Source organism: Mangifera indica, unplaced genomic scaffold, assembly GCF_011075055.1.
Source record: "Mangifera indica cultivar Alphonso unplaced genomic scaffold, CATAS_Mindica_2.1 Un_0031, whole genome shotgun sequence".
Classification (NCBI taxonomy): Eukaryota; Viridiplantae; Streptophyta; class Magnoliopsida; order Sapindales; family Anacardiaceae; genus Mangifera; species Mangifera indica.
The window spans coordinates 92,203-117,866 of NW_025401123.1; the positions used below are offsets into that span (position 1 = coordinate 92,203).

The following is a 25,664-nucleotide window of genomic DNA, read 5'->3' on the forward strand; positions in this document are numbered from 1 at the left end:
CGAAAAGTAGGCTCTATTATTCCCAACATAAGGTAATTTTACAATAATTAAAAAAAAAAAAAAAAAGTAATTTGGCGGAAGCAAAGAAATCCCACGTAACAGAAAATAAAAAAGCCATGTGGGCAAATGTGATAGGGTGGGGACAGATATTTGGTAGCATTATGTTTGGTAAGACAGAAGTGGGGACACTGCTTTTAACTTAGCTGTTAAACCTGCCCGGTTGGCAGGTGTTCACATCGACACTCCCATGTGTTGTCTTAACAATTTCCTTCTTCTCACCTACTCCCCTTTTCATTGGTTCGTGTTCTTCACCTCCTCAACAGAGAGCGTCATTATCTAATGTAACCTCGGCATATGCAAACAAAACCCTTTTCTAAATTATTATTATCCAATGATTTTTTTTTTTAAATCTTTTTTGAAAAATTAATAAAGGAAAAGAGTTGAGACTCAATCTCAACCGTTGGTTGTGTCTTCCCATATGATATGATATGATTATTCATCATCTCCATTCCATTGTAGTAATAAAAAATACTTAACAGTAGTAAAAATCTACTTAATTCAGGTCAGGGAGATTTATTTATTTATTTGCCTTTGTGACAGCATGAATGAACCTACTGTGATACCCTTAGCCGAATCACACATCGATAAAGTACAAAAGAGATGTTGGGTCTATCTATGTATCCCACATTGGTTAGTGGTGAGAGAATTTAACTGGTTAAATACCCTGTAAACTCCTTAACTGTTAAAACGTGTTTTGAGTTGTAAAGCTCAAAAGTAAACCCATAATGAACTGTGTGTCTAAAATGGATAATATCTTGACAGTAGATCGGGTTATTGCACCAAGGATATTACACCTACTCCACTGGGATTTAATTTTAAGTAAATATTAAAATTATTTTTAATAGAAATTAGTTAAAGAAATGATTAAGATGTTAAATGTTGTATTGCATGAAGCATGCAAAATGATATTGAAAGTTGGAAATAAAAATTATATTGTTGGGGTGGGGAGGTGGTATAATGCGGGAGACAAATCCTCTTTACGCAATTGCAAATTCCATCATAACTTTTGGAAAAAAGTCGAATTACATATACATCAAATGATTAACATTAAATAATCAATTTCATTATATTCTCTTCCGTCTTAATAAATCATCATTATTTTTCTTGATTATTACTTTTCTTCTTTTTAATCTAATCTCACCCAACAAAAGTATACTTGTCGGGGAATGTTCCATTTTAAATAAATACGTTATTAATTTTTTTTTAAATTTATTTTTTAAAAGCTGAATAAAAATATAACTCAGTCATTATCACTAATCCATCACTATATATACACACGTGATTTGTAAACAAATAATAATAATAATAATAATAATAATAATAATAATTTTTGGCACATGATATTTATCTCTAACTAAAATTTTAAATTTCATTGTTTAATGACAATATTTACGTAATTGGTTATATAATTCTCAAAAGCATCCAAGTTAAAAAAAAAAAAAAAACATGTACACATTCATCACCAGCCAGCCAGTTACAAAATCTGGCAAAGGTTGATTCTTCTTTGTCCAACTCAAAAGTAATCGAAATCCGTTGCTTGTATTTTAATCTTTTCCTCGGGAAACGGCGTCGTTTTCCGTCTTCTAAGACCCGGAATATCAGGTGGCGTTAGCGACCGTACAAGAGCAAAGTTAAGGCCTTTGAAAAACGGGTGCGTTTTGACGTCGGCAGCTCCACGTTTCGATCCCAGTCGATGATTAGGGTGCTTGTTCAACAATCCGGAAATCAAGTCCCGCGCGTGCAGCTCAAATGTCGAAGAAGGCACGTGGGTTGGGAACGTTAATGGTTTCTTCACTATGTTGCGCAGTGTAGTTTCATTTGATGGAGCAGCAAATGGTGTACGGCCATAAATCATCTCGTAGATAAAAATGCCGAACGCCCACCAGTCAACAGCGTTACCATGGGACCCACCAGAAGCAACCTCAGGTGAAACATATTCGTGGGTTCCGACGAAAGAGCATGACCGGGCGGTGACCGGTTCGGCAACGAAGAGCCGATTAGGGTTTAATGTTGGGATCTTTCTAGACCGTAATAGCCGGTTAAAAAAACAGGAGAAGCGCTTAAGGGTATTACTGAAGTGTTGACGTGCGTAGGTTTGAGATTGTGGAGAAGCCGGATCAGGACAATAGGATGGAAATTCAACGGCTGGAATGGCATCTGAGCATAAAGACAGATCAAAATCTGAGAGCATGATATGACCGTCCGATCTAACTAAAACATTTTCAGGTTTCAGGTCTCTGTAGATTATTCCGAGCATGTGAAGGTACTCAAGAGCCACCAAAACTTCCGCAGCATAAAACCTGAAAATAAAATTTTAATTTAATTAATATTAATTTTCTTATCAATGAAATCTCATCTCAGGGAAAATCTTTTGATTTCTTCCATGAGGCAGATTCTATCGAATAAGCAAACTAAAACAGGAAGGCTGTATTGACCTAATAATGGAAATTTGCGGCGAAGTAAGTTGATTACGAGAGAGAAATCTGAAAACTGGGAACGACCCAATTAATGAATGAAATGATGTATAATATTATTTTCATTGAAGAAGACGACATTGCAGTGCCAAAGCAGACAAGATAAGAACAATTCATACTGATACAGTGCTTTGTTACACAAGAAAACAAAACACGCAGAATCAAGAAATTTCCAGAGAGTTTTAAAAATAAGAGTAAATACAAAAGAAAATTAAACTTGAAAAAGTTTCAGCTTTATTTATTTCTGATAGGAAGAAGATAAATTTCCACAGCGATTAACTTAACAAAATAATGAAGTACCTTGCAGAAGTCAAAGAGAATCTTTTGAGAGGTTGTTTATGTCTAAGAGAATGCAAGTCGCCACCGGAACAAAACTCCATGACAATACAAGAGAAATGAGAGGCTTCAAATTCAGCGTAAAGACTAGGCAAAAATGGATGGTCTAACATTTTCAAGATCTTCTTCTCCATTTCAGCTCTCTCAACTTTTTTCTTCATAGCCAATGCCCCTTTATTCACCACCTTCATCGCATACAAACACTGCTCATCATCTCCACTGTCAATAATCTCAGAGTGGTTGAGTCGGCAGAGATAGACTGTTCCGATATCTCCTGTTCCGATGCGGCGGAGCAGAGCGAAATCTCGGAAAGTGAGGCCGGCTTTTCGGGCAGAAGTCGCTGAACGGATTGCTGAGTAGGCGAAGTCAGAAGAACGGTGAGGCTTGAGAGTTATGTTATCTGGGGAAGATTTAGAAGTTGGGAGTTCGAAGGAGAGACGACTAAAACTGCTACAACTTTCACTGCTCATCGAGCTTGAATTTGTTGTTGTTGTATCAAGCTCTGATGAGTCTGTTACCATTTTACTTCTCTCTTTAAAAGAGAGAGATCAAAGGTCAAAAAGTGAAGAAAAACAACAACAGCAACACGAATAAGATTGAGAAAAGGAATTTAAGTTGAACTTTGTTCTAGAACGTAGGGTCTAATGGAAATGAAAATGGGTAAACGCATAAAAGAGTTTGAAGTCAAAAAAGATGTGCAAATGAAAACAAAAGTGAAGGTTAAGACTTGAGAGTCGGCATTACAAGAGATAGAAGAGAGAAAGGATGGTTTGAATGTACATTTTGAAAGAAGCAGTGTGTACCTGAAAATTAGGGTTTTCCTGATTAAAAACCAGTCCGTACGCTAAGCCAGTAATGGAGAGAGAGCGCATGTTTTGTTTTCTCAATATATCTCTGGTTTCTTTTTCTGAGAGAAAGAAAGACGAAACACACTGTAAATGAGATGGTGGTTGAGGGTATTTATGCTTCGTTTCGTTCTAACAAGATAATAAAAGCAAGGTTAAAATAGTCTTTTCACTTCGAGTCGAATTCTACCGAAGAAATGGGTTCATTTTTTTTTTTTATTATTAATAAAATATTATTACAGTATCTTTCCAATCAGATATTTAATTTATATATCCAAATTCGTGCAAGTTTTCTCCCTGCTCAAATAAGACATTGATATTGGGGTTAGAACGGGAATAAGACGTAGGATTCGGATGGGGTAAAGAAAATATTAAATTAAATAAGGGTAAAAGTGTCATTTGAGAAAATTGGATTAAAGCAATGCAGACGTTGGGTATAGCATGGGCATATCGATCAATTGTTCCTGGATAGATTAAGTTGAGTAGCTTTTATGATGACGTAAGTTGGTGGCACGTGCGGGGAGATGTCATCACGTGTCTGAGATGCAATCTTTTGAAAAAAAAAATGCATTGGAACACTACACACCAGGCGCGTGTGGTTTTACTGTTGTCTACAGGATTTGATGGAGCATTTTTCTGTCTGTAAAATTGTCTATAATTCCCGTGATCTTGTGAATTGTGATGTTAAAGTAAAATAGCTTTTCACTTAATTATTATTATTATTATTATTACATGTTTAGAACTTAGGAGCCTTTAAATCCCAGAAGGGTTACTTGGGATTATGAGTTGAATTTGATTGGATTCAAATTCAAATTCAAATTTAAATTTAAATTTAAATTATTTTTTAATCAATTTTAAATTTCAACCCATTATTTTAGAATTTGAGAATAGTGGGAAGTCCAGTTACAGATCGGAAAATTCAACCATAAACTTATGAATAATATAAATAGCATGATTGCAATACAGACAAACCATTTTAATTTATTAGGACACTATAATTTTGTTGAAGAATCAAACATCTATTTATGACAAATTTTGACAAAAATTTTTAATTATCATCTCAATTTTACTTTTTTTTTTTATACCCAATAACCTATCCGTATTTGTTAGATAAATAAACTCAAGATATAATAATTAAACTCGTAATTATTATACTAGATAAGTCAAGATTTTATAAGTATGATAGAGACTCAAATTTAAATCTTCATTTGAAAAATTCTGATGCTTTATTAATTTTACGAATATTTAGTGTCCAGTTTTACCCTTGTTAGATTAGATTAAATACACTGAATGCAAAAATTGTTAAAAAATAATTCTTTTATTATTTTAATAATTTAAAGATGTGTTTAGTGTAATAGAAGAGTAATCTTGGAAATTTTGTATTTAATAGTGAAAGCAACATTAGAAAGAAAAGTAGACAGAAACTAAAATTCCACATGGAACAGAGAAAGCATGACATGTCAGCAAGGCTGGAAACAGCGAGTGGGTTGCAACTCATGGGAACATGTGTCCCTCGTGTGTCCCTCGTAATTTTGGATTTTTTTCATTTTCAACCTTTATAACTAATAAATTTAAGGGTTAAGGGCCCCTGATAGCTTTGAATGAAGTTGGTGTTGCAAAAAAGTTCAGCAAAAAGTTAAGCAAGTGGCAGAGTTCTGCAGTTGAGCCATTTGAATTTTCTTCCTTAAACAAATAAATAATATAATTATATTCTTTCATAAAATATATTTTGTCTTGTTTTATGACTTTATAAGTTTGTTATTATCACCCACATAAATTGATATAAATATAATCTTGATAAAAAAATAAATATTTTTTTTTAATCCAAGCTATTGGTTGATTGGATGAAAACCCAAATAGTTTTTTATTAGTTAAAAACCCTAATAATATTTTACGTATTATTTAATTTTTGCATTTAGCAAAAAAAAGAAAGAAATAATTTGAATATTGAAAATTTGAAACAGAGCCTATTTTTTGAGAGATTTCTATAAATGAGTTGTTTATATCACCTCACACAAAAGATAAAAAGATTTGGAAGATATATATTATAAATTGGCCTAATGACTTATTCCCACATAAGATATAGTATAATTTAGAAGTAAAAATGACTATTATTTTAAGGGTAGATTTTAGGTTTTTGAAAGTTAGGGAGTATCAGTTTGAATTACACTATACTTTGGGTGGAAAATAGTAATTTAGCCTTATAAATTTAAGAAAAATTGAATAGTGGTTATGATGAAGACCGAAGGAACGTGGTATAAATGAAAACGAGGCAAACTAGCTGAAAAGAGGAAAAGAAAAAAGAAAGAGAGAGAGATGTAAAGACATCAATCATGTGATGTTGGTATTGAAATAAATCAATGATATAAATGAGAGAATCAACCATACTGTGGAGGAGGCAGACAAAATGACCTGTAGCCTGATTTTATTTTTATTTTTAGGAGAGAAAAAAAAAAGAAAAAGGAAAAGAAAAAGAAATAGCACAAAATTCTAAATCCATAGATTTTAATGATTAAATCAATGTGGTTAAGCACTAACAACACATGTAAATGAGTAAAAATCCAAATTGCTAATCCCCCTTTGGAGATCCCGTGGGCCAAAGCTTTAAAACTCAAATTTCCTTTTGGGTTTTGGTATTTTGTCCTTTTGCTTACCCTCTCAGAAGATGTCAACAATAATTGGTGCCTTTAAATGTCGTAATTTCAAAATAAGATAAGAGGTGATTCAGAAGAGGCTGTGAGAAAGAAGCGTCAAAATGTTTGCATGTGAAAAGCCATAGCCCACCTGGATTTCTCTTGAGACAACTTATTATCATCTACATGTACTATCAATCACTTTATATACCATATAATATATTATTTAAGAAATCAGGGAAAATAATTAATTAATTAATTTTTTTTTTTGTAATATATTGATTATTCTAACCCACCCACTCTTCCTTGATATTATTGGACCAATCATTGTTTTCCATTGCTTAGTTTATATTTTAGTATGGATATTACTTAATTTATAATATAATAAACCATTTTATGTTAACTATTAAAAGGCCATCAAATTAATTTTAATTTTATTATAATTTTATCATTATTTATTAATTTAATATTTGCATATCCTATTTGAATGTATGACACTTAGATAAAGAAGAGATAAATAAATAAGAAAAATAAGGCTTAAAATATAACAAGAGCATATGCTTTTCACATACATATATATAGTAATAGTTGGTAAATAAAAAAATGGTCAAATAAAGTAAGACAAGTTTATAATGAATGAATTAAAGGAAGTATCGTAAGAACATAGAATAAATGAAATAAGAACAGGCAGCCATATTCCCGCTGAATTGTTAGGCCGACAATCGGACAAATTATGTCACATCCAGACGACACCAACATTAGTTGATTAAATTGCATAGCACTGAGTTCAAATAAAATAAATGCAAAAGCCAAGAACTTGATACAATATAATGACTGTTACAAGTAAACCCTAAAGAAAATAAAACTAAAAACTTGTAGAGAATCCCATTTTCTTGGTACCATAAGCTGCTCAGATTGTTTCTATGTCTGCCTTATTTTATACTACAGTAAGTACTGGTTCTACTTCTACATGTAACTGTTAGATTCTGTCCCACCATCTTCTATAATCAATTCTATTATTTTATTTTACTGTTTTTGTGTGAAATATTATTATTAACTTGGTTAAATTTATGGTAGATTAGATTTATAATAAATAATAAGTTATAAATGATCATTTAGATAAAATTAAGTATATATCATATAATTTATTCTAATAGAATGAATGATTAGGAGAGGGGATTCGTTAAACAAATCTATTATTTCAAGAAATTTAAAAATATAATTAAATTTACGGAGCTCCTTAGAATATATAACAAGTTTCGAGACAAACCCTAATTATATATATAAAATAACATGATCTCGTCAAGACAAATTTTGTTTCCAAAATTTATACTTGAACTGTTCGTCCAAAGCAACTTGTTATGTTTTATTATTAATATTATGAGTAATCCAATAGCTATGTTTTACTTTTATGAAGCATTTGCAATAAGTTAGGATGATTCCAATCCATCTGTTTTCTATTTAGAATTATTCATTTTGGGAGTCCGGTTCTCGATTTTTAAAGTAAATGAAATTGCTGTTTACGTTTCTCTTAGAAGTAAATGAAATTGTTTAACCAACAGGAAGGGTTTAGAAAATGGAGGAAAAAACTTTGTAATATTGTAAATATTTTTATTCATGCAATTTGAGTGTTTATCCTTTATAAGGTTCAGCATAGTTCACTGTTAGCAAAATATAAGCATTTGTTTGAAGAATACTTAATGCCTATCTTTTTCGTAACAAATCCCAACTTTGATGCAACAAGAAGAAATTTAATTTGATTTGCTTTGACTAAGATTTCTTGGAGAAATAAGACGTAAATTTAAGTTAGAGAGTTCAATCTGTGATTTAAGGTAAATATCCCTTGATTCATTAAATATTGGAATTTGTAAAAACTCAAAGAAATTGGATATGAACATGTGTTTGTCAACAATGGAATTTGCCACATGGGGAACAAGTTATGAAAGATAATCAATTGAGTTGGTGGTCGGGATGGTAGACCTTCATTCAACTACCAAATAACATTTTATATTATCTTTTCTGTTGTGGCTGAGGAGGTCACATTATAAATGCTCTAAAGTATTTCGAAATAATATTTGTTTTTAAAATTAAAGCAATTTATATTACAATGAGCCCATGTTATCTGAAATTTTCTTTTTAATACGTACAATATGGAAAGTCAAATATGAGACAAACACTGGAGTTTATGTTATATGCTAATGTGGCATTATTGGTATGAGATTTTGAATATATAATTCATATTATATCCTATGAACAACATTCTAATACATACCTTTATTTAAATTCCGTATCTTATGAACATTCTAAGGCTTCCTATTCATTGGACTTATATAATTTCATCTAACAGTAGCCCCCCAAATCCCATAGTCTATGAATTTATGGACTTTTTGTCCATGTTCAAGTGAAACCTCCATAACTGAGCTTGTAGGATATGCTCCAAAGAGCTCTTGTTCAGCTTGTTTTGAACCTTCTTTGAATTTCGCTACTTGAACTTTGCTCCTTTATATTCGAGCTTTTATCACTCACTATACATTCAATTTATCTGATTTTTTTAATCCTTGGAAAGTTTCTTGACATTGAAAGCCAAAGAATCCCTTGATTTTGTCGAATCCTTGGGTAGTTTCATGATATTAGAATTATGTTTAGCGTTAGGTCACTCTTTTTTTTTAAACCTGTCATATGCTGACAATATGAATGCGAAGAAACCTTTGCTCATCATGGGGATGAACATACGACTTGACATGACGACTTTTCCATATCAAAGGCCCTTGGTTCCCAAAGCCAGACTCATGATGACACCTTGGGATGAACATGGTTTGGGCATAGTTGGGCCAAACTATGCCCATTTGGTATTTCATACCATGAGAAACTTGGTCTTACCTACTAAGCAATCATATGTACTCTTTCTTAGCTTGAGTGTTAAGTTTCGTTCAAGAAATTTATGTATCCTATATTCAACTTTTTTTTTTTTTTTAAGATTGATTTTACTTCGATCATAAGCTTTGGCTCATCTCAATATTTAAAATATGTATACATAGATTATTTACACTGAAGATTCGAATCACCTAAAAAGGAGATGAATTGGCCTTTTCAAAGTTTCCAAAATCAAAATTTGCTATACACTCAACTAGGGTTTTATGTAATTTTAGAAATTTTTAATGCAACTGGTAAAATTGTTGAACCCTTAAGTTTTTTAAAAGTAACATTTTGACACAAATTAGAAGAACCCAAAAACAAGTTTTTGAGAGCTTTCACGTGCACAAGATTTTTCTAACCCAAACTCATGCTTAATAAAAATAAATATGACTACAAGAAAAATTACCTAAACATAACTTTCTTGAATTCTTCAAATTTCTTCATCTAAACTTTGTCTTATCCCTCTTTAATATTAATTTAAATGTATTGGAAAATTCCTTGCCATCTAGATCTAAACTTAAGCACAAATCATTATTAATAATATTTACGATTATATTGGTTTGTTATCGTCAAAATAAAAATATGATAATTTATTGAGTCAACATTCTCATCTTTTCTAAGGATGACAAATATATATGTATTTAAAAAAATTTTAGCAGTTGTGCAAACATAATATGAATTTACTTAAAATAGTAAATAACTTGATTTTAAAAAAAATTGAAAGGAGTTACTTTAAAATAAATAAATAAATAAAGGTTTCTCCCAAAATGTATGCACAATAAATAATCTAATGGAAACATAGTCCAAAATACATCCACACTTAAATTAAGAACTAATAAATTTCTCAAATCATAACAAAATTATATAATCAACTCCTATCAAATAAACAATTGTCTAAATTTTTCATTTTTTTTAACATGATTAAAAAGAAAAAAAAAACATTTTGACACAAATTAGAAGAACCCAAAAACAAGTTTTTGATAGCTTTCACATGTGCAAAAGTTTTCTAACCCTTACTCACGCTTAAAAAAAAAACAACTATCTAGATTTTTTTTTTGAAATTTTCAAATCTCTTCATCCAAGCTTTGTCATTTTCCAATTACCCTAAATTCTAAATCCTAAACAATGTTATAAGAAATTCTTTGTCATTTAAATTCAAACTTAAACACAAATCATTGGTAATAATGTTTACTATTATATCAGTACGTTATCATCAAAATAAGAGAATGATAATTTTTTGGATAATAATCTCCTCTTTCTAAAGATTACAACGTATATTTTAAGGAATTTTAGTAATTATGCCCATATATATGAATTTCTTTTAATGGAAAAAAACTTGACTTTTAAGAAACTATTGAAAGAGTTTACACTAAAAAAAAAAAATTCAAATTTTCTCCCTTGAAATGTATGCACAATGCGTAATCTAACGAAAATGTAGTCTATAATACACCCACACTTAAACAAAAAAAAAAAAAAAATCTCAAATCATAGCTTTCCTGATTAAAAAGAAAAAAGAAAGATGGGCACCATAAAAGACAAAACACAAGAAAGTACGATAGCATAAAACAATACGTCATATAGAGGAAAATGAGCAATATAACCCATGAACACCTAGACAAGATGACAGGACTCATCCAATAAGGATTAGATGAACAAGACATATCGTGTGTGAATATAAAAAGCCTTTCTTTTAAAAAATTTTATCAAACTTTATTGATACCAAATCCTTTTTCTCAAAACAATGTCTATCTCCTCTTCAATTTCTTACAATATTTGTATTCCAATGAACTTCAACTTCCATATGAAATAAAAATATAATACTTTTCACCAAGAATATCAATTGGCAATGGTAACTTAAAAATAAATAATTTATATTCCCCTGTTTTTTGTTTTGGTTGTTCTCCAACTTATTAAACAATCATAGAGAGTTTAACCGTTGTTTGATTTGCAAGTTGAAATAATTGTAAGCAACCCTAAGAAGAGTATTTGGTATCTTATTATTTAAAACATAGGTAACATAATAGTTCAAAATACCAAATTACCAAAATACCTCTATCTCATGCAACGTCTTGTGTTGACCCATTGACTCCCTTGTCATTCTTCCGTTACTCTACAATCCTTCTTCCAAAATCACAAAAGGAATATGGTGAATGAAACACAATTAGTAAGTAGGTGGTCTTTTGGCACCAAACACACAACATAAATCATAACTATAATTACCAGTTTGTGTCCCATATTTGATCTCGATATGGTATTTTGAATGTTTTTCCAGTATCTCGAATGCCTATCTGAGTTATTTGGTGCCCAACATCTAATCTCTAATGGTGGTATCATCCCGAATGACTAATGTCACACAATGTATATTGGCATCTCGAATGCCTAGTAAAAACATAATATATTCCATAAGTTAATCATAAGGTGTAGCCAATACACTTGTTAGTCGGGTTTCAGGCTATGGACACCATATCACAAGAGGAGTAAGACCTCGAGCCTTTTCCAATATTACATAAGCATCCCAGATGCTAAGACGCCCAACACCGATGCATAATCATCAAATAGATATCAAGGTCACACAAGCTATCCCAAGTGTCGTCATACACATAGTTAATCTTTAAAATCCCTCTGTACTGTCAAACACACAGTTAGACCATTTATCTAGATATCATCTCGTGTTACCTTCATTAAAACCTTACTATTCATTTCCTTATAATCATCCTTTATACGGGTAAAATAATAATTTCCATAGTCATCTATAAGTATAAAAACCTTGTTCTAGCATTACTACTTTCATACGCCTTTACTTCTAAATTTTTCCAAATGTACATAAGGGTGTATCTTCCATAAACAAGGGTGTGTTATTTTATCTACACGATTTCAAATTTATCTAACGCAGGGGTATGCAATCCAAGGTGGCATACAAGGGCATGTGTCTCATACCACACGGGCTTGTATTTATCCCTAAATTAATACACTCGTGATTTTCCTAACATAAAGACTATTCATTCATAAAGATACATGAGCGTGTTTCCACCAAAACTTGACCAAAACTTGAGCGTGTTACACAACCATGTATCACTCAATCTATAAAAAAAGAATTCATTTGAACAACGATTTTTTACCACCAAAACTTGCCTCTGGCCATTCAATTAAACACCTTTTAGTTAACCAATAGGTCTACATGCACTTCATATATTCATAAACACATTTACATGGAAATCATGATCACTAAAACAATTAAGCCTAGTTACCTAGCTTGACATGCTTCAGATTTCATAATCACACACACTAAGTCCCTCTATCAACACTCAAATCATAGCCATATATACGTAACTACTGTCAAAAGGATGCATACTAATTTACACATACAATTCCAATGACATAACTTCATTGAAAGTCAATTGATAACCAACAATAGAATATCCCATAAGTAACAAGTAATTCAAGAATATTTTTTTATATCTTTAATCACAACAATTCCAAAAATTACAAACTTAGAAGGCTCTTGTATTGATTTGTGACTTTTTTGTTGTTAAATGAAGTTGTTGGGCATGTGAATTTATATGGATTCATGTTGTGTAAAGTAAAGGGAGGCATGGAAGTTCTTTCGTGTGTGGACTTCATCAGAAGACAAGATACATGAAAAAAAATACATGTTTTGTAGAATTTTGAAATTGGATGACAAGTCAAGTTTGGGCTAGAAAATTTGCCTATTGGGGATGCCAACAAGCTTTCAAAAGATATCTCGTGGGACTATGGCTTATGCTCTTGAATGTAATGCATTTGGGTTGCGAGTTCAAATCGAATTTTTGGTTAAAAAACTAGGTTGCAAGTTGCCTGAGAAGCAGCCCATAAAAAGAAAATTAGGTTGAATGTACCATATATGTACCCAAGGTAGGGGTTATCTCTAGATGGTTAATCAACAGTTTTGATCAACTTATATAGTACGGGAATAAGTTGCTACTAGAGATATCCCTGTGTGATCAAGGTGTCCTAGTTAGTTAGCTCGATAGGCTACATGACATGTTCATAACGCATAATAGTTAGTGACACATAAGGTGTCGTATGCGTTCACTAGGGCATTAGATATGCCAATTTCAACTTAGGCCTAATCCGCCTTTGTGGATGGCTTATGTTAGGGCATGAAGGTGTCGAGATGTGACCACAATGAGATTCACAAATGGAATGTAAAGTTCATTAGCTTTATGTGTTATGCAGGGTATCGCAAGTGGTTAGCCCAATAGACCATATGGTGTGTGCATAAGGTATGATGTTGGGTAAACACTCAATGTGTCATTTATTTTCATTAAAGCATTAGAGGTGCCAAGATCAACTTAGGTCTTAACAATCTATATGAGATGGCCTATGTATACAGGGCACAAGGAGCTTCAGAATAAATGGATTGACAAGGTAGTGAGCCAAAAACATCCATTTCAGCCACAAGGATATTTAACGATGAAATGCTAAGATTTCAGTTTTATGCTTCGTGTAGAGTACCGAGGTGTCACAACTTATTAAGTGTTTTCACTTATGCATTCATTTTTATGATTTTGTAGGTAAAGGCAAGTTATGAGGCATACGAGGGACTTAGTGATCCAGTCAAACTATTGCATGAGGGTAAGGGGCAAAATAATCATTTCAAAATTTTATATCATTCATATAGTGATTTCTAAATTATGCACTATAGAGACTTTTAGTTATTGTCAGACATTTGGGTTGTAATAATGGAGAATTTTGTTGCATTTAAAATATTTATTTACATAAAAATAGTGAAAGACTATATCGTGAGATACATAGAGACTATGGTTGATCAATAAAGGATTCATCATTCTTGAACACAAGAAAAAGATATCTTACATAAGATACTGAATGATATTCATTATTGCTTGAATCTATGACCACATTGGGATAAGATTGTAGCCTAATATGTGTAAGTCATTGATAAGTATCAGTTTATACTGAGAAACTACTGAGATAGACATATTTATATGTCTTAACCTTAAGAGATATTGATTGACAAAAGGATTGAATTGCACATAATTGTAATGTTGTAAAAGCTTAAGAGATGTTCACTGACACTTTGTTGTTCAAGTAGCCATGACGCTTTGCTAGAGGCCAATCTTGGTCTGTGTCTAAATTTAACCCAAATTCAAACACTGTCACTTTGATGGAGAGCTTATAGGTCACATACATATAAGGGTTTATACGAACCTAGAGATAAGGATCGTTTGACAATCCTAGTGTTTAGGAAGAGAGAGAACTTTATTCACCATATTTTGACTAAGTTTGACTTAACATGTATAGTGCCCTATAGCACTGTGCAAAATTAATATGCAACGTATGGTTTAAGGTATGCCAAGTGGCACACAAGTGAATCATCTGTGCACATATGTTAATGGTGTCCAGTATGAGTTAAACTCTTATTGCGCTTGGACACCTACATATAAATATGAAACAAAGTGTGAGTTAATGAAAACAAATTAATCTCAGATACGAAATTCATATGCAAAAAATCAAAAACCCTAGCTGCCAAAGACTTCTGAATTTCTCTCTCTAGTGAACACATTCCTGTCTAGCACATAGAAGCTCTAATAGCCTTTTTCCTAGATAACCTCTCATGTTTGTTTTCCGCATGGATACTAGGGCACCATCTCATAAGGGTTAGATAATGTTCGTTTCCTTACCACGTGAAGACTCAGAGGAGCAATCAACACAAGTTTATGGTGGTTTTACAAAATGTTCCAAGACTACCTAAATAAGTTTATAGTGGTTTTACAAATGCCCTCAATAAAAAACTATTTTTGTCACAGTTGTGATTCAAAGGAAGGTTCAGTTAGATTTGGGCCAACAGCAAATTGAGTTAATAATTGGGCTTCTACCCAGAGAATAAATCAAATCCACGTTAGTGGAAGAGTCAAGACAATTCAACTTTAGGATGATTGTAAACAAAGGATTCAAGATGGTTTCGAAGTAGATTTTTAGTTGGTTGGTGACGTCCTTAAGTTTAGAGGTAAAGTTTATGTTCCTCTAGTGAATTAGGTAAGGTAAAGAATTCTTTTAGAGGCTCACAGTTCTCTTTACACGACTCATCCTTAAGGTGTAAAGATGCATCATGATTTAAAGAGGAATTTCTGATGGTCTGGTATGAAGAATGATGTAAGTGAGTATGTCGCTAAGTGTCTCACCTACCAGTAGATTAAGGCTGAACACCAAATACCATCAAGATTACTTCAACCTCTGAGTATACCCAAATGGAAGCGAAAACATATTTTTATGGACTTTATTATTGGACTTCCTAGGGTTTAGAGTAGATATAATATGCTTTGTGTAATTATTGATAAATTGACCAAGTTAGTGCATTTCTTGTCTATTAAGGACACCACCCTTGTAAATAAGCTGGGAAAGTTATATGATTAAAAGATTATCAAATTACATGGTGTGCCCAAAAAGATAGTATCAGATAGAGACATAAGGTTTGTGTCAATTTTTTGGAAGAGTTTACATAGATCATTAGGCACTAATTTAATATTCACTACAACTTATTACTTGTAGACAAATGGTCAGACTAAAAGGACCAATCAAGTGTTAGAGGATATGTTGACAACCACTGTTTGGACTACAGGGCAAGTTAGGTTGACATGTTGCCTTTATAGGCCATTTGGTTTCCAATTAATAAATATTATTGTTAAACACTTTTGAAATAGCTAATATGAACTTAGAGGGGGTGAATAGGTTCCAAAAAAAATTTCTTTCTCAACAACTAAGATTATACAAAGCAATAATAAATAGCAGAGCAACAACAAATAAGCAATAAATACCAAAGCAAAAATCTATATAACACTGCAACAATAAATAATAATAACAAAGTAATAATCAGCAAGCAATCAACAAAAATTAAAATGTTAATATTTAGAAAAGCTCAATTTTAGAGTGGTTTAAAGTTTTCTCTTACAAGTCTCCTACATTCACTTCTTCAAGAAAACCATATTAGAGTTCCACTATCTCTTGAAAATTTTTTTATACGTAGTATATATGGGATTGCACCCATGATGTTTGATTACAAAGTGATAAATATGTTGAATGCCTTTATAAGGCTTTAAATACAAGCTGAGTGCACTTGGTATCTCAATGAATAAAAGGAAGCGTAGAGAAAGTTATTGAGAAAATATAGTCTTTTGGGTTTTTCTTTTTAATGTATTAAAATGTCTAACCTTTTGCTCTTCAATCCAAGCTCAATTTATAGAGCTAGGTTGCATTCTGTTAGAATGAGTTGTGTTGAAAACCAATTGAAAATTTTGGCAAAGAAGGTCTCAATCAGAGTTATAACAAATAACTTTAAATACACTCAACATGGGCAGTAGACCTATGTCACAAGTGGCTTGCTTCATTTCTATGTTTAATATAAAAAATCCAAAAACTTGAACAGGTATATACCGGCTTGTGTACGGTTGAAGTATGGGTTTGATTTTACACAAAATAAAGAAGTGCATGACTAGACTAGAGTACGACATGGCTAGAAGGTTTTGGAAAACTGCATGACTGAGAGAATTTTACATGTGTCACAATTTGATTGAATTTTATGTCACGATTGGGAGGTTTTTAGAAACTGCATAATAGGGACAAATTTACATGTGTCATACCTAGACTGGCATTTTGTGTTATGGTTGGGATTATTTCCAAGGGTTATGGTTGGAACACATTTGGCACGCCTAGGAAGAGTTCTTACAACCACGACTGGACACGTGGCAAGAAGAGTGGTAGCAAAGCATGTGGCTTGGATACGTGGTATGACATGGCTAGAGAGGAAAATGTCACAGGTGGGACACTTTTTAACTATCACAACTAGGACATTTAAAGGCTTGGACATGTGATAGTGATGCACTAGATTGGAATACTTGCTTGTACATATGGCAGCAATGCAATAGATTGGAGTACTTGTTTAGACATGTGGCAGCGATGCACAAAAAGAAAGTGTCATGGTCGAGACATTTTTAAGTGTCACGATTGGGACATTCAAGGGTTGTGAATTGGACAGGTAGTATGAGGAAGAGACAGTTGGATAACTTTACACAATACAAACCTTTTACTAAGTTTCTTTTTGAAATCTTTTGAAGAACATCAATGCTTGCATGTCCTAATCTTCTATGTCATAGCCACATGACCTCCTCCTTGGTTGACAAGAGACATAGATCTCTAGATGTAATATCATGCAAGTTTATAATGTACACATTTGAATGCCTATGGCCAATGAATGCAATTGCATTTGCATTAGCATCAATAATTTCACAACATAAAGAATAAAAACTAATCTTGAAGCCTTTGTCACATAATTGACTTATACTAAGTAAATTATGCTTAAGACCTTCAACTAGTAAAACATCATCAATTGAAAAAGAAAAGTTACCTATGGTGTCGATGCCAACTACTTTTTCTTTGGAGTTACCTCCAAAATTGACATTACCTTTATCTTTAGCGTTCAAAAAGGAGAATAAACTCCTATCTCTTGTCGTACGTCTTAAGCATCCATTATCTAAGTACTACTTGCTAGAAGACATCAAGGAAGGTTGCAAGCAAGCTTACAAGATAAATTCATCTGTTTACTTTTTGGTACCCAAACGGTCTTGGGTCTAACAACTTTAGTTTTAAGTGTCCCTTTAGGAATCTAAACCTTCTTCACTTTAAAAAGTTTACCATTCTTAATTGAACAATTTCTAATAGTATACCTAATTAATGAACAAAATTTGCATTTTATATGCAATGCATAACGTGTCTTTAAAGGTCTACATGAGTTTGAAAAAGTGTTACTTCTATTATAGCCTAGTCCTTTCTTATTAAGACCACTTCTTTGAAATACAAACATCTTATCCAACTTCTTAATGCCTATTTTGAATTTTTCTAATAATTCTTTCAAACTAGATACCTTTTTCTTTAGTTCTTCATGTTCCTCTTTCATGCATGTTAATTTTTTTAGGCATGAATCCTTTTCATTTCTAACAACATCATATTTCTTAGCCAACTCATCATGATCATGTAGGAGTATATCATGTTCCTTTTTAATGCAGATCAATTGTTTGTTTAATGATTTATATTTTGCTTCCATTTTTTCATACTCGTTTATTAAGATTTCAAATACATCTTGTAATTGATGCAAAGAGTATGAGTTTGAATCATTTACCTTATCCTCCAAATCATTCATGGCCATGAAACATATGTTGGCTTTTTCTTCCTCCGACTCATTTTCATCACTTGAGTCATCGCTTCCACTCCAAGTGGCGGCAAACACTTTCTTCTAAAATCTCTTCTCCTTTTAATCTTTCTTCTTCTTTCTCAGAGGACAATCTTGACAAATATGGTTTGGTTTTTGTTCCTCTTTGTCTAGCAAAACTCTTTCCTTTGTTTCTCTTTGATCTTGATATAAATTTGCTAAAGTTTCTAGCTAAAAGACATATCATCTTCATCCATGGAAGAATTTCCTTTCTCTTCCTTTTTCATCCATAACCTTTAATGCAATATCTTTTTTAGCCTTAACTTCTTCTTTCTTTGGTTTTCTCTTCATTTCATAAGTAAGGAGACTTCCTATGAGCTCATCCATTGTTATTTTGTTAATATCCTTAGACTTCTCAATAGTTGTTGCCTTCATAGTCCACAAATCTAGTAATGATCTTAAAATCTTTTTACCAATTCAATCGTCTTAAATCTCTTTTCGAGCCCTTTGAGATCATTCATCAAGTTGGAAAACCATTTGTACATGTTAGTTATATTTTCTTTAGACTTCATTTCGAATAACTCATATTTTCAGAAGAGAAGCTTGATCTTCGATTCTTTAACTTTGTATTGCTAATGGCTCGTAAGTATACAAGTCAATCAAGTAATATAGAAAGATGTTTGTCTTACAGGGATTGGTTGTCGAGTACTAGTTCGTTTTGTAATTTAAATTAGTTAGATAACTAAAATGGTATGGACGAAAATTGAATTAAAATTAATTAAGATGCAAACTAACTAAGTCGAAATTAATAATGGGAAATAAACATCTAACAAATTAAAAATGAAATATCAATATAAAGAAATCTAAGGCTTATGATTTCTCTATGAATTACTCAAAAATCAGTAACGAATCCAATTAAAATCACTAATAAGATGAATTGTGGATGGTTGATTATCCTATTTTACCCAATTCCTTTCTTAAGGTTAATTAGGCATATTAAGATTAAAAGCTTACCTACTTTCGTAGTATGATGTTAATCAAAACTCATTAATTTCTATGAAAATCAATTTACCTACAAAGGATTTATATTTATCTCTAAATAAAAGCCTAGGTTTAGTAAAGGCATGAATTAATTGGGTATGTATTTCTTAATATAACACTCCAATTTACAAACAAGCATGGTATTAGGCCCTAACACCAAGCAAGAAGTTAAAATCACAATTACTAAATCAAACATTCATCATCATTAATTAAAAATCAAAACCCATTATAAAATCTTTGAGAATTTATAAATTTGTCATAAACCCTAGCAAAGGAAATTAGCTATTCATGATTATAAAGTTCAAGCTACAAGATAAAGTTAAAGAGAGAGACATTTTGAATCAATAAAAGAAGATAATAAGAGAGATAAGAAAAACTCTATGATCTTCAAATCTTGATTCTCTTGGATCTTCACTTTTCCACTTGTTTCTTGAAGCTTTCTCTTTATAAAAATCCTTTGGGCTGTTGTATTTTAGTGATAAGGAAATGGAGAAGACGTAACTTCTTTTTTATACCTGCCACTTAACCCTATTTTTTGTTCTTTAAAAATATTATTTGTGCCCAGTAATTATGGGCACCAATTATGGCCATAAGACTGCTCACAATTGCCCTTTGCCTCTTGATATAAAGTCTTCTGATTTGTTTTTTCGAGTGTCCATTTTCACTTTGAAAGGGCTTAAATGTTTCCAAAGCATCTAAAATTATAATTCAAAATGCAAAATAAGATCAAGCTATCAAAATTAAATAAAACTTAAAGAATTTGACAAAATAGACCAAAATTCACTTTAAAGTTATACTATTATAATCCTATTTGTGTGTATTTCATACACACATCAAACTCCTCCAAACTTAAGAATTTGCTTGTCCCCAAGCAAAAATAAACAAAAGTGAAATCAAAGGGAAAAATAGAAAAACCAATAGGGTTTAGGGAATTGAATTCTTAAGATGACTTTATGCAATCGAAAACCAAAACTTGCTTTTCAAAAGCCTTAAGTGTAAGAAACACTCTATCTCGGATCCAAAGAAAACAAGAGTCACAAAAATCAAACTGAAAATGTATGCATTGTTCAATCACACCAAAATTGTTGTTGTTCAGATAGGCATATACGTACTTAACAATCTTCATTGTCTCTAAATGAAGTCAACCAAGTCCCATAGGCAAAATCAAACAACCTATCTCTACTAATGAAAGTGTAATGTATTTCAAAAAGATCAATAGGTCTTTATTTAAGTTGTAACGTAACTAAGGGTATGAGCTAAAGAATAAAATGATAAATAAGTTAACAAATAAACATGAGTATACTATTAATGGGGAAAGTGAAAATCCACATGATCACAAAATAGAAATTAAGGAAGAAATATGAATATAAATTGCACTAATAAAATGTGAAGAAATTTTCTTTTCTTTCTATTTTCTTTTCCGCTCCTTTTTTTTTCACATAAAATTTTTTTCTTCTTTTCATATATTTTTTTTCTTTTTCTTTTCCTTTTTTTCAGATTTCTCCTTTTTTTTTCATTTTTTTATATACATGTATAAATTTATGCATTTCTTTCAAAAATTCTCCAACTTATTTCTTTGTACATGGGGCATATAGAGTAATAATACTATGATTTTCTCTTTTTTTTCAGTCTCTCTTTTCAATTAATCCAAGAATCACACGTAAATCCACTTATTTTATCAATAATATAATTCATATAAAAGGTATGTTTAATATATTTATTAGCTAAGTGAATGATTAAGGGTTAAAATAAAGAAAATGCAAAAAAATGTAAATAAAGCACAAAAGAAATAGCTCAAAAAGCTAACGAAAGATTAAACATTTATAAAGGTTAGTTAAAAGAATAAGGCAATTTGAATTTTGCTAATGACGGTGTTGTTGATCAAAACATTCCAAATATCAATAGTACAATTCAATTTTTAGTGAGCATCCAAAAGGAATTAAAATATCTAATAATAAATATCATCAATGAAATTTTAAATAGACACATCAGTAAAATATCAATTTATCAACTCAATATCAACAAATTTGCTCAAAAAGATTTATCTATAAATGCAACAAGTTTACCATCAAAACAATAGATCAAAATTTCACCAACTTTAACAAAAATTTTACACAATAACACAAGCCACAAAAAATCTGCATAAAAATTTATCCAGAATCTCAACAAAATTATCATCAAAAAAATAAATATCCTGTAATCAATCTAACCAAAACTCCAAAAATCTAGCAGCTCCAAGTTCTCCAAGTCAACAATTTATCCAACAACACAATACAAAAAAAAAAAATCTGCACTGTCGTATGTATTCAATAGATTCAATTTGTGTAAGAGTATGCAACATTTTATGCAAACAAAGCAAATCCATTCGACAATAACAATTTCAATCCCCCAACAACAATTAAAAAAATATCATCAAGTGCATTTAAAATTTTACTAAAATATCAAAGTACCATATATAAAAAAAAAAAAAAGTTGTATGGCTGTTGAGATAAATTGAAGACACGCTGGAGCAAAGAAAAAGATGACGTGGCTGCCTTAGAGGAAAATTGAAGAACGCGCGCCACCGTTGCTCTGCTTTGTTATAGGCGTGCACTGTGGGGAGAAAAAGGGGCTGCTATTGTGAATTGGATAAATGGCAACTTGATGTGGCTGTTTGTGGTGAAGGAGAGGCTGACGTGTGGGCTTTTGTTTGTGTGAGAAAGGCTGAAGCTGCAGTGGCATTGTGCAGAGAAGAAAAAAGGCTGACACGTTTCAGTTGGCTGAATAAAAAAAAGGACGCATCAGGTGGTGCTGCAGTGTAGGAAAAATAGTGGAGAAGTGGGGCTGCAGTGCGGAGAAATTAACGTTGTGCAGAGAACAAACTGTAGTGCTTTGGTGAAGCTGCCACTGCATAAAGAAAGAGCAGGCTGACTCATTCTACAGTGTGTGGAGATGAAGCTGACGCGTAACCTGTAAGAGACTTCGATGTTGTTTTATGAAGAGTTGGAGAAGAAAATGGGAGCAAAAAGGCACTATTGTTAGGAGAATGACGAAGAAAGCGCCATGCTGAAATGGGGGAGATGAAACAGGGGCTCGGGTTTCAAATGTGCAAATATATGAGAGGGAAAAAAAATATAAATATATATATAAAATAAAATGAAAATACTAATAAAATGAAAATAATAATAAAATAAAGTAAAATAAAATATAATAATAATAAAATAAAGTAAAGTAAAATAAAATAAAATAAAATAAAAAGCAAAATAAAACAAAATAGATAAAATAAAAACAAAATAAAACAAAAACAAAACCCAAAACACCTTATCACATTTTTCTAAAAACCAAATATGGGCACTTTTATGCCTATATTTGGTGTCCGTAAATATTGCTCCCTTCACCTTAAAATGTAATTCCTAAAGAAGTTCAAATTTCACACTCTTTATCCACCAATTTAACACCACAAAGAAATCACTCAATCAAATTAAGGCAATTAATAGTAAGAACACAATTAATCAAACAAATCATAACCAATGAAAACATCAAATTGAACAAGATTTAATTTTACCCTCTTTTGTAACTTGAAAATATTCCTCATGTCCAAGCTTGTACTCCAAAATCAATCTGAAATAAACAAAAAAAAAAACCAAGTTTAAACTAAATGTGGGAAGGATTATTCACCAATAAACTCAAAGAAAATAGTGTAAGAAAAAAAAAACATGAGTTGCCTCCCAAGAGCACTTGTTTAAGGTCATTAGTTTGACCCTCATTTGAAAAAAATCAAGGTACACGATCATATAGTGGACAAGAGACAACCATATCAATAGGTTCACCACTAAGACAAAGTTTCAATCTCCAACCATTTACTTTGAAAGATTTTGATTTGTCACTCCACACCTCGACATCTCCATTCAAGAACACTTTCATCACCTTGAAGGGTCTCAACCATTTTGACTTAAGCTTTTTTGGAAAAAACTTTAGCCTCAAATTAGAAAGTAGTGTCATGTCACCTTCATAAAATTTTTTCTTTAGAACATGCTTGTCATGCCATCTTTTTGTTTTTTCCTTGTAGACCTTGGCATTTTCATAGGCTTTTAGTTTGAATTCATCTAACTCATCCAGTTGAACAAGGCAAGTCTCATCTTTTATCATAGCCTCATGTATGATCTACCCTTTAAGTGGGTCCTCCAGATATTTCTTGTTAGATACCTTATTCACGCACTTATCCATAATATCAACCCTACAACATGAACTCATAATGTTAGATTGCTTAAACATTTGGAAAACATCAAATTCTACTTTTTCGTCTCTAATCTCAAAAGTGAGTTTTCCATTTTTAACATCGATGATTGCTCCTGTCGTGGCTAAGAATGGTTTTCCCAGAATGAGAGGAACTTGAATATCCTCTTCCATTTCTAAAACCACAAAGTCTACAGGAACATAAAATTTTTTAACTTTAATTGGCACGTTTTCTATTATCCCTATAGGATACTTTATAGATTTATCCGCTAATTATAAGGTCACTATTGTAGGTTTTAATTCTCCGAGCTCCAAGCTCCAATCTCCTACAAATAGACATAAACATTAAACTTATACTTGCACCATAATCACATAAAGCTTTTCCAAAAGATTTTTTACCAACTACACAAGGGATAGAAAAACTCCTTGGATCTTTAAACTTAGGTGGCAACTTATTTTGCAAGATGGCACTACACTCCTCTGAAAGAGCTACCATTTCAAACTCTTCAAGTTTCCTTTTATGTGAGAGGATATCCTTGAAAAATTTGGCATACGTCGACATTTGAGTGATAGCTCCATAAAAGGAACATTAAGATGTATCTTCTTAAAGACATTTAAAAACTTTCCAAATTGTTGATCAAGTTTTACCTTTTGGTATCTTTGTGGAAAAGGCAAAGGTGTAATACAGGTTTTGGATGGGACTATCTTTTTAGGAGCTTTTTCAACGCTTTCCTAAATTTTTTTCTTTAATAAGTCTTCCTCACCCAACTTTTCAACTTCCTTTTGCTTACCCTCCTCATCAACCTCATTTACAACCTTGCCTACAGATTCACCCAAATGTTTATTGTCCCTGGTGACAATTGCATTACAATGTTCCTTAGGATTTTGAGGTTGGCTAGACAACTTTTCTATTTCTCTAGAATTAGAAGCACTTGCTTGTTAACCCAACTATACCTCAAGCATGCTATTATGCATGGCTAATTGATCAACCTTGGCAGTGAGTTGTCTAATCGCTTTATCTTAGGCATCGACTTTTTGTTTTTGGGCAAGAATGAAATTTTCCATCATTAATTCTAGATTTGATTTTTGCTCTTGAGGAGGTTGAGGATTAGTGTTTGCTACTTAAAATTTTGGTTTGGGTTGGAAGTATTGGCGTGGTTTGACCATGTAAAGTTTGGGTGATTCTTCTAACCTAGGTTATATGTATTTGAGTAAGGATTACCCTGTCTCCTTTGGTTATGGTTGAGAAAATTCACTTGCTCATTTGTACACTCATGTGCATAGTGGGTACCCAAATGGCATTCAAAGCTTGCATGATCTCCTCCATAATTCTCATAGCTAGAAGTTCTTACAACCTTTTATATCTAATCTTTCCAATTTATTTGTCAATGCATCCAACTTAGCCTTCACCATAGTAATTCCATCCACTTCATGTGCCCCTAAATGTCTTCTTTGACCAGCTCTATCATTAGACCATCGACAACTGTTGGAAGTCATTTCTTCAATCAAGTGTAAAACTGCACTAGATGGTTTACCCATTAGTTACCTATTAGCAGTTGGATCTAAAATACTTTTTAGCAAGTAAGAAAGAATATTGTAGAAAGTTTGAACAACTAGCCAATCAAACAAACCATGATAGAAACATTGTCTCTATAAATCTTTGAACCTTTCCTAAGCTTCATATAAAGACTCATCATCCCTTTGGTAAAAAGTGGAGATCTCATTTCTCAATTTAATAGTTTTACCAGGTAGGAAATATTTTGCAAGGAAAGCTTAAGAAAATGTCTGTCATGTAATGAATGCACCAGGTGCCTTAGAATCCAACCAAGCAATCACTCTATCCCTCAATGAAAATGGAAATAGCCTTAATTTGATTGCATTTTCAAGAACCTCATTCATCTTGAAAGGATCACATATCTGAGAGAAACATGATAAGTGGACA

The 25,664-nt window shown here is 31.9% G+C and overlaps 1 protein-coding gene and 1 non-coding gene across 2 annotated transcripts; one reads left to right on the forward strand and one right to left on the reverse strand.

Annotated features, from left to right (window-relative positions):
- Positions 1-1,403: 1,403 nt before the first annotated feature.
- LOC123206292 (protein kinase PINOID-like) lies at positions 1,404-3,793 on the reverse strand. The gene is made up of 3 exons (XM_044623456.1): positions 3,674-3,793; positions 2,835-3,402; positions 1,404-2,360 (listed from the first exon to the last, which is right to left on the reverse strand). Exons 2-3 carry the CDS (start codon positions 3,389-3,391, stop codon positions 1,574-1,576), a joined length of 1,344 nt encoding a protein of 447 aa, XP_044479391.1. The 5' UTR covers positions 3,392-3,402; positions 3,674-3,793; the 3' UTR covers positions 1,404-1,573.
- A 21,556-nt stretch (positions 3,794-25,349) lies between these two features.
- On the forward strand, positions 25,350-25,456 carry LOC123206304. The gene has a single exon (XR_006499988.1). It is a non-coding gene; the product is annotated as a small nucleolar RNA R71 (small nucleolar RNA).
- The last annotated feature ends 208 nt before the right edge of the window (positions 25,457-25,664 follow it).

Coding starts and splice junctions, on each gene's coding strand:
- LOC123206292 (XM_044623456.1), bottom strand. CDS start 3,391: ATGGTAACAGACTCATCAGAGCTTGATACAACAACAACAAATTCAAGC. Junction 2,361..2,834: donor TTCTCTTTGACTTCTGCAAG/GTACTTCATTAT, acceptor TTTTATTTTCAG/GTTTTATGCTGCGGAAGTTT.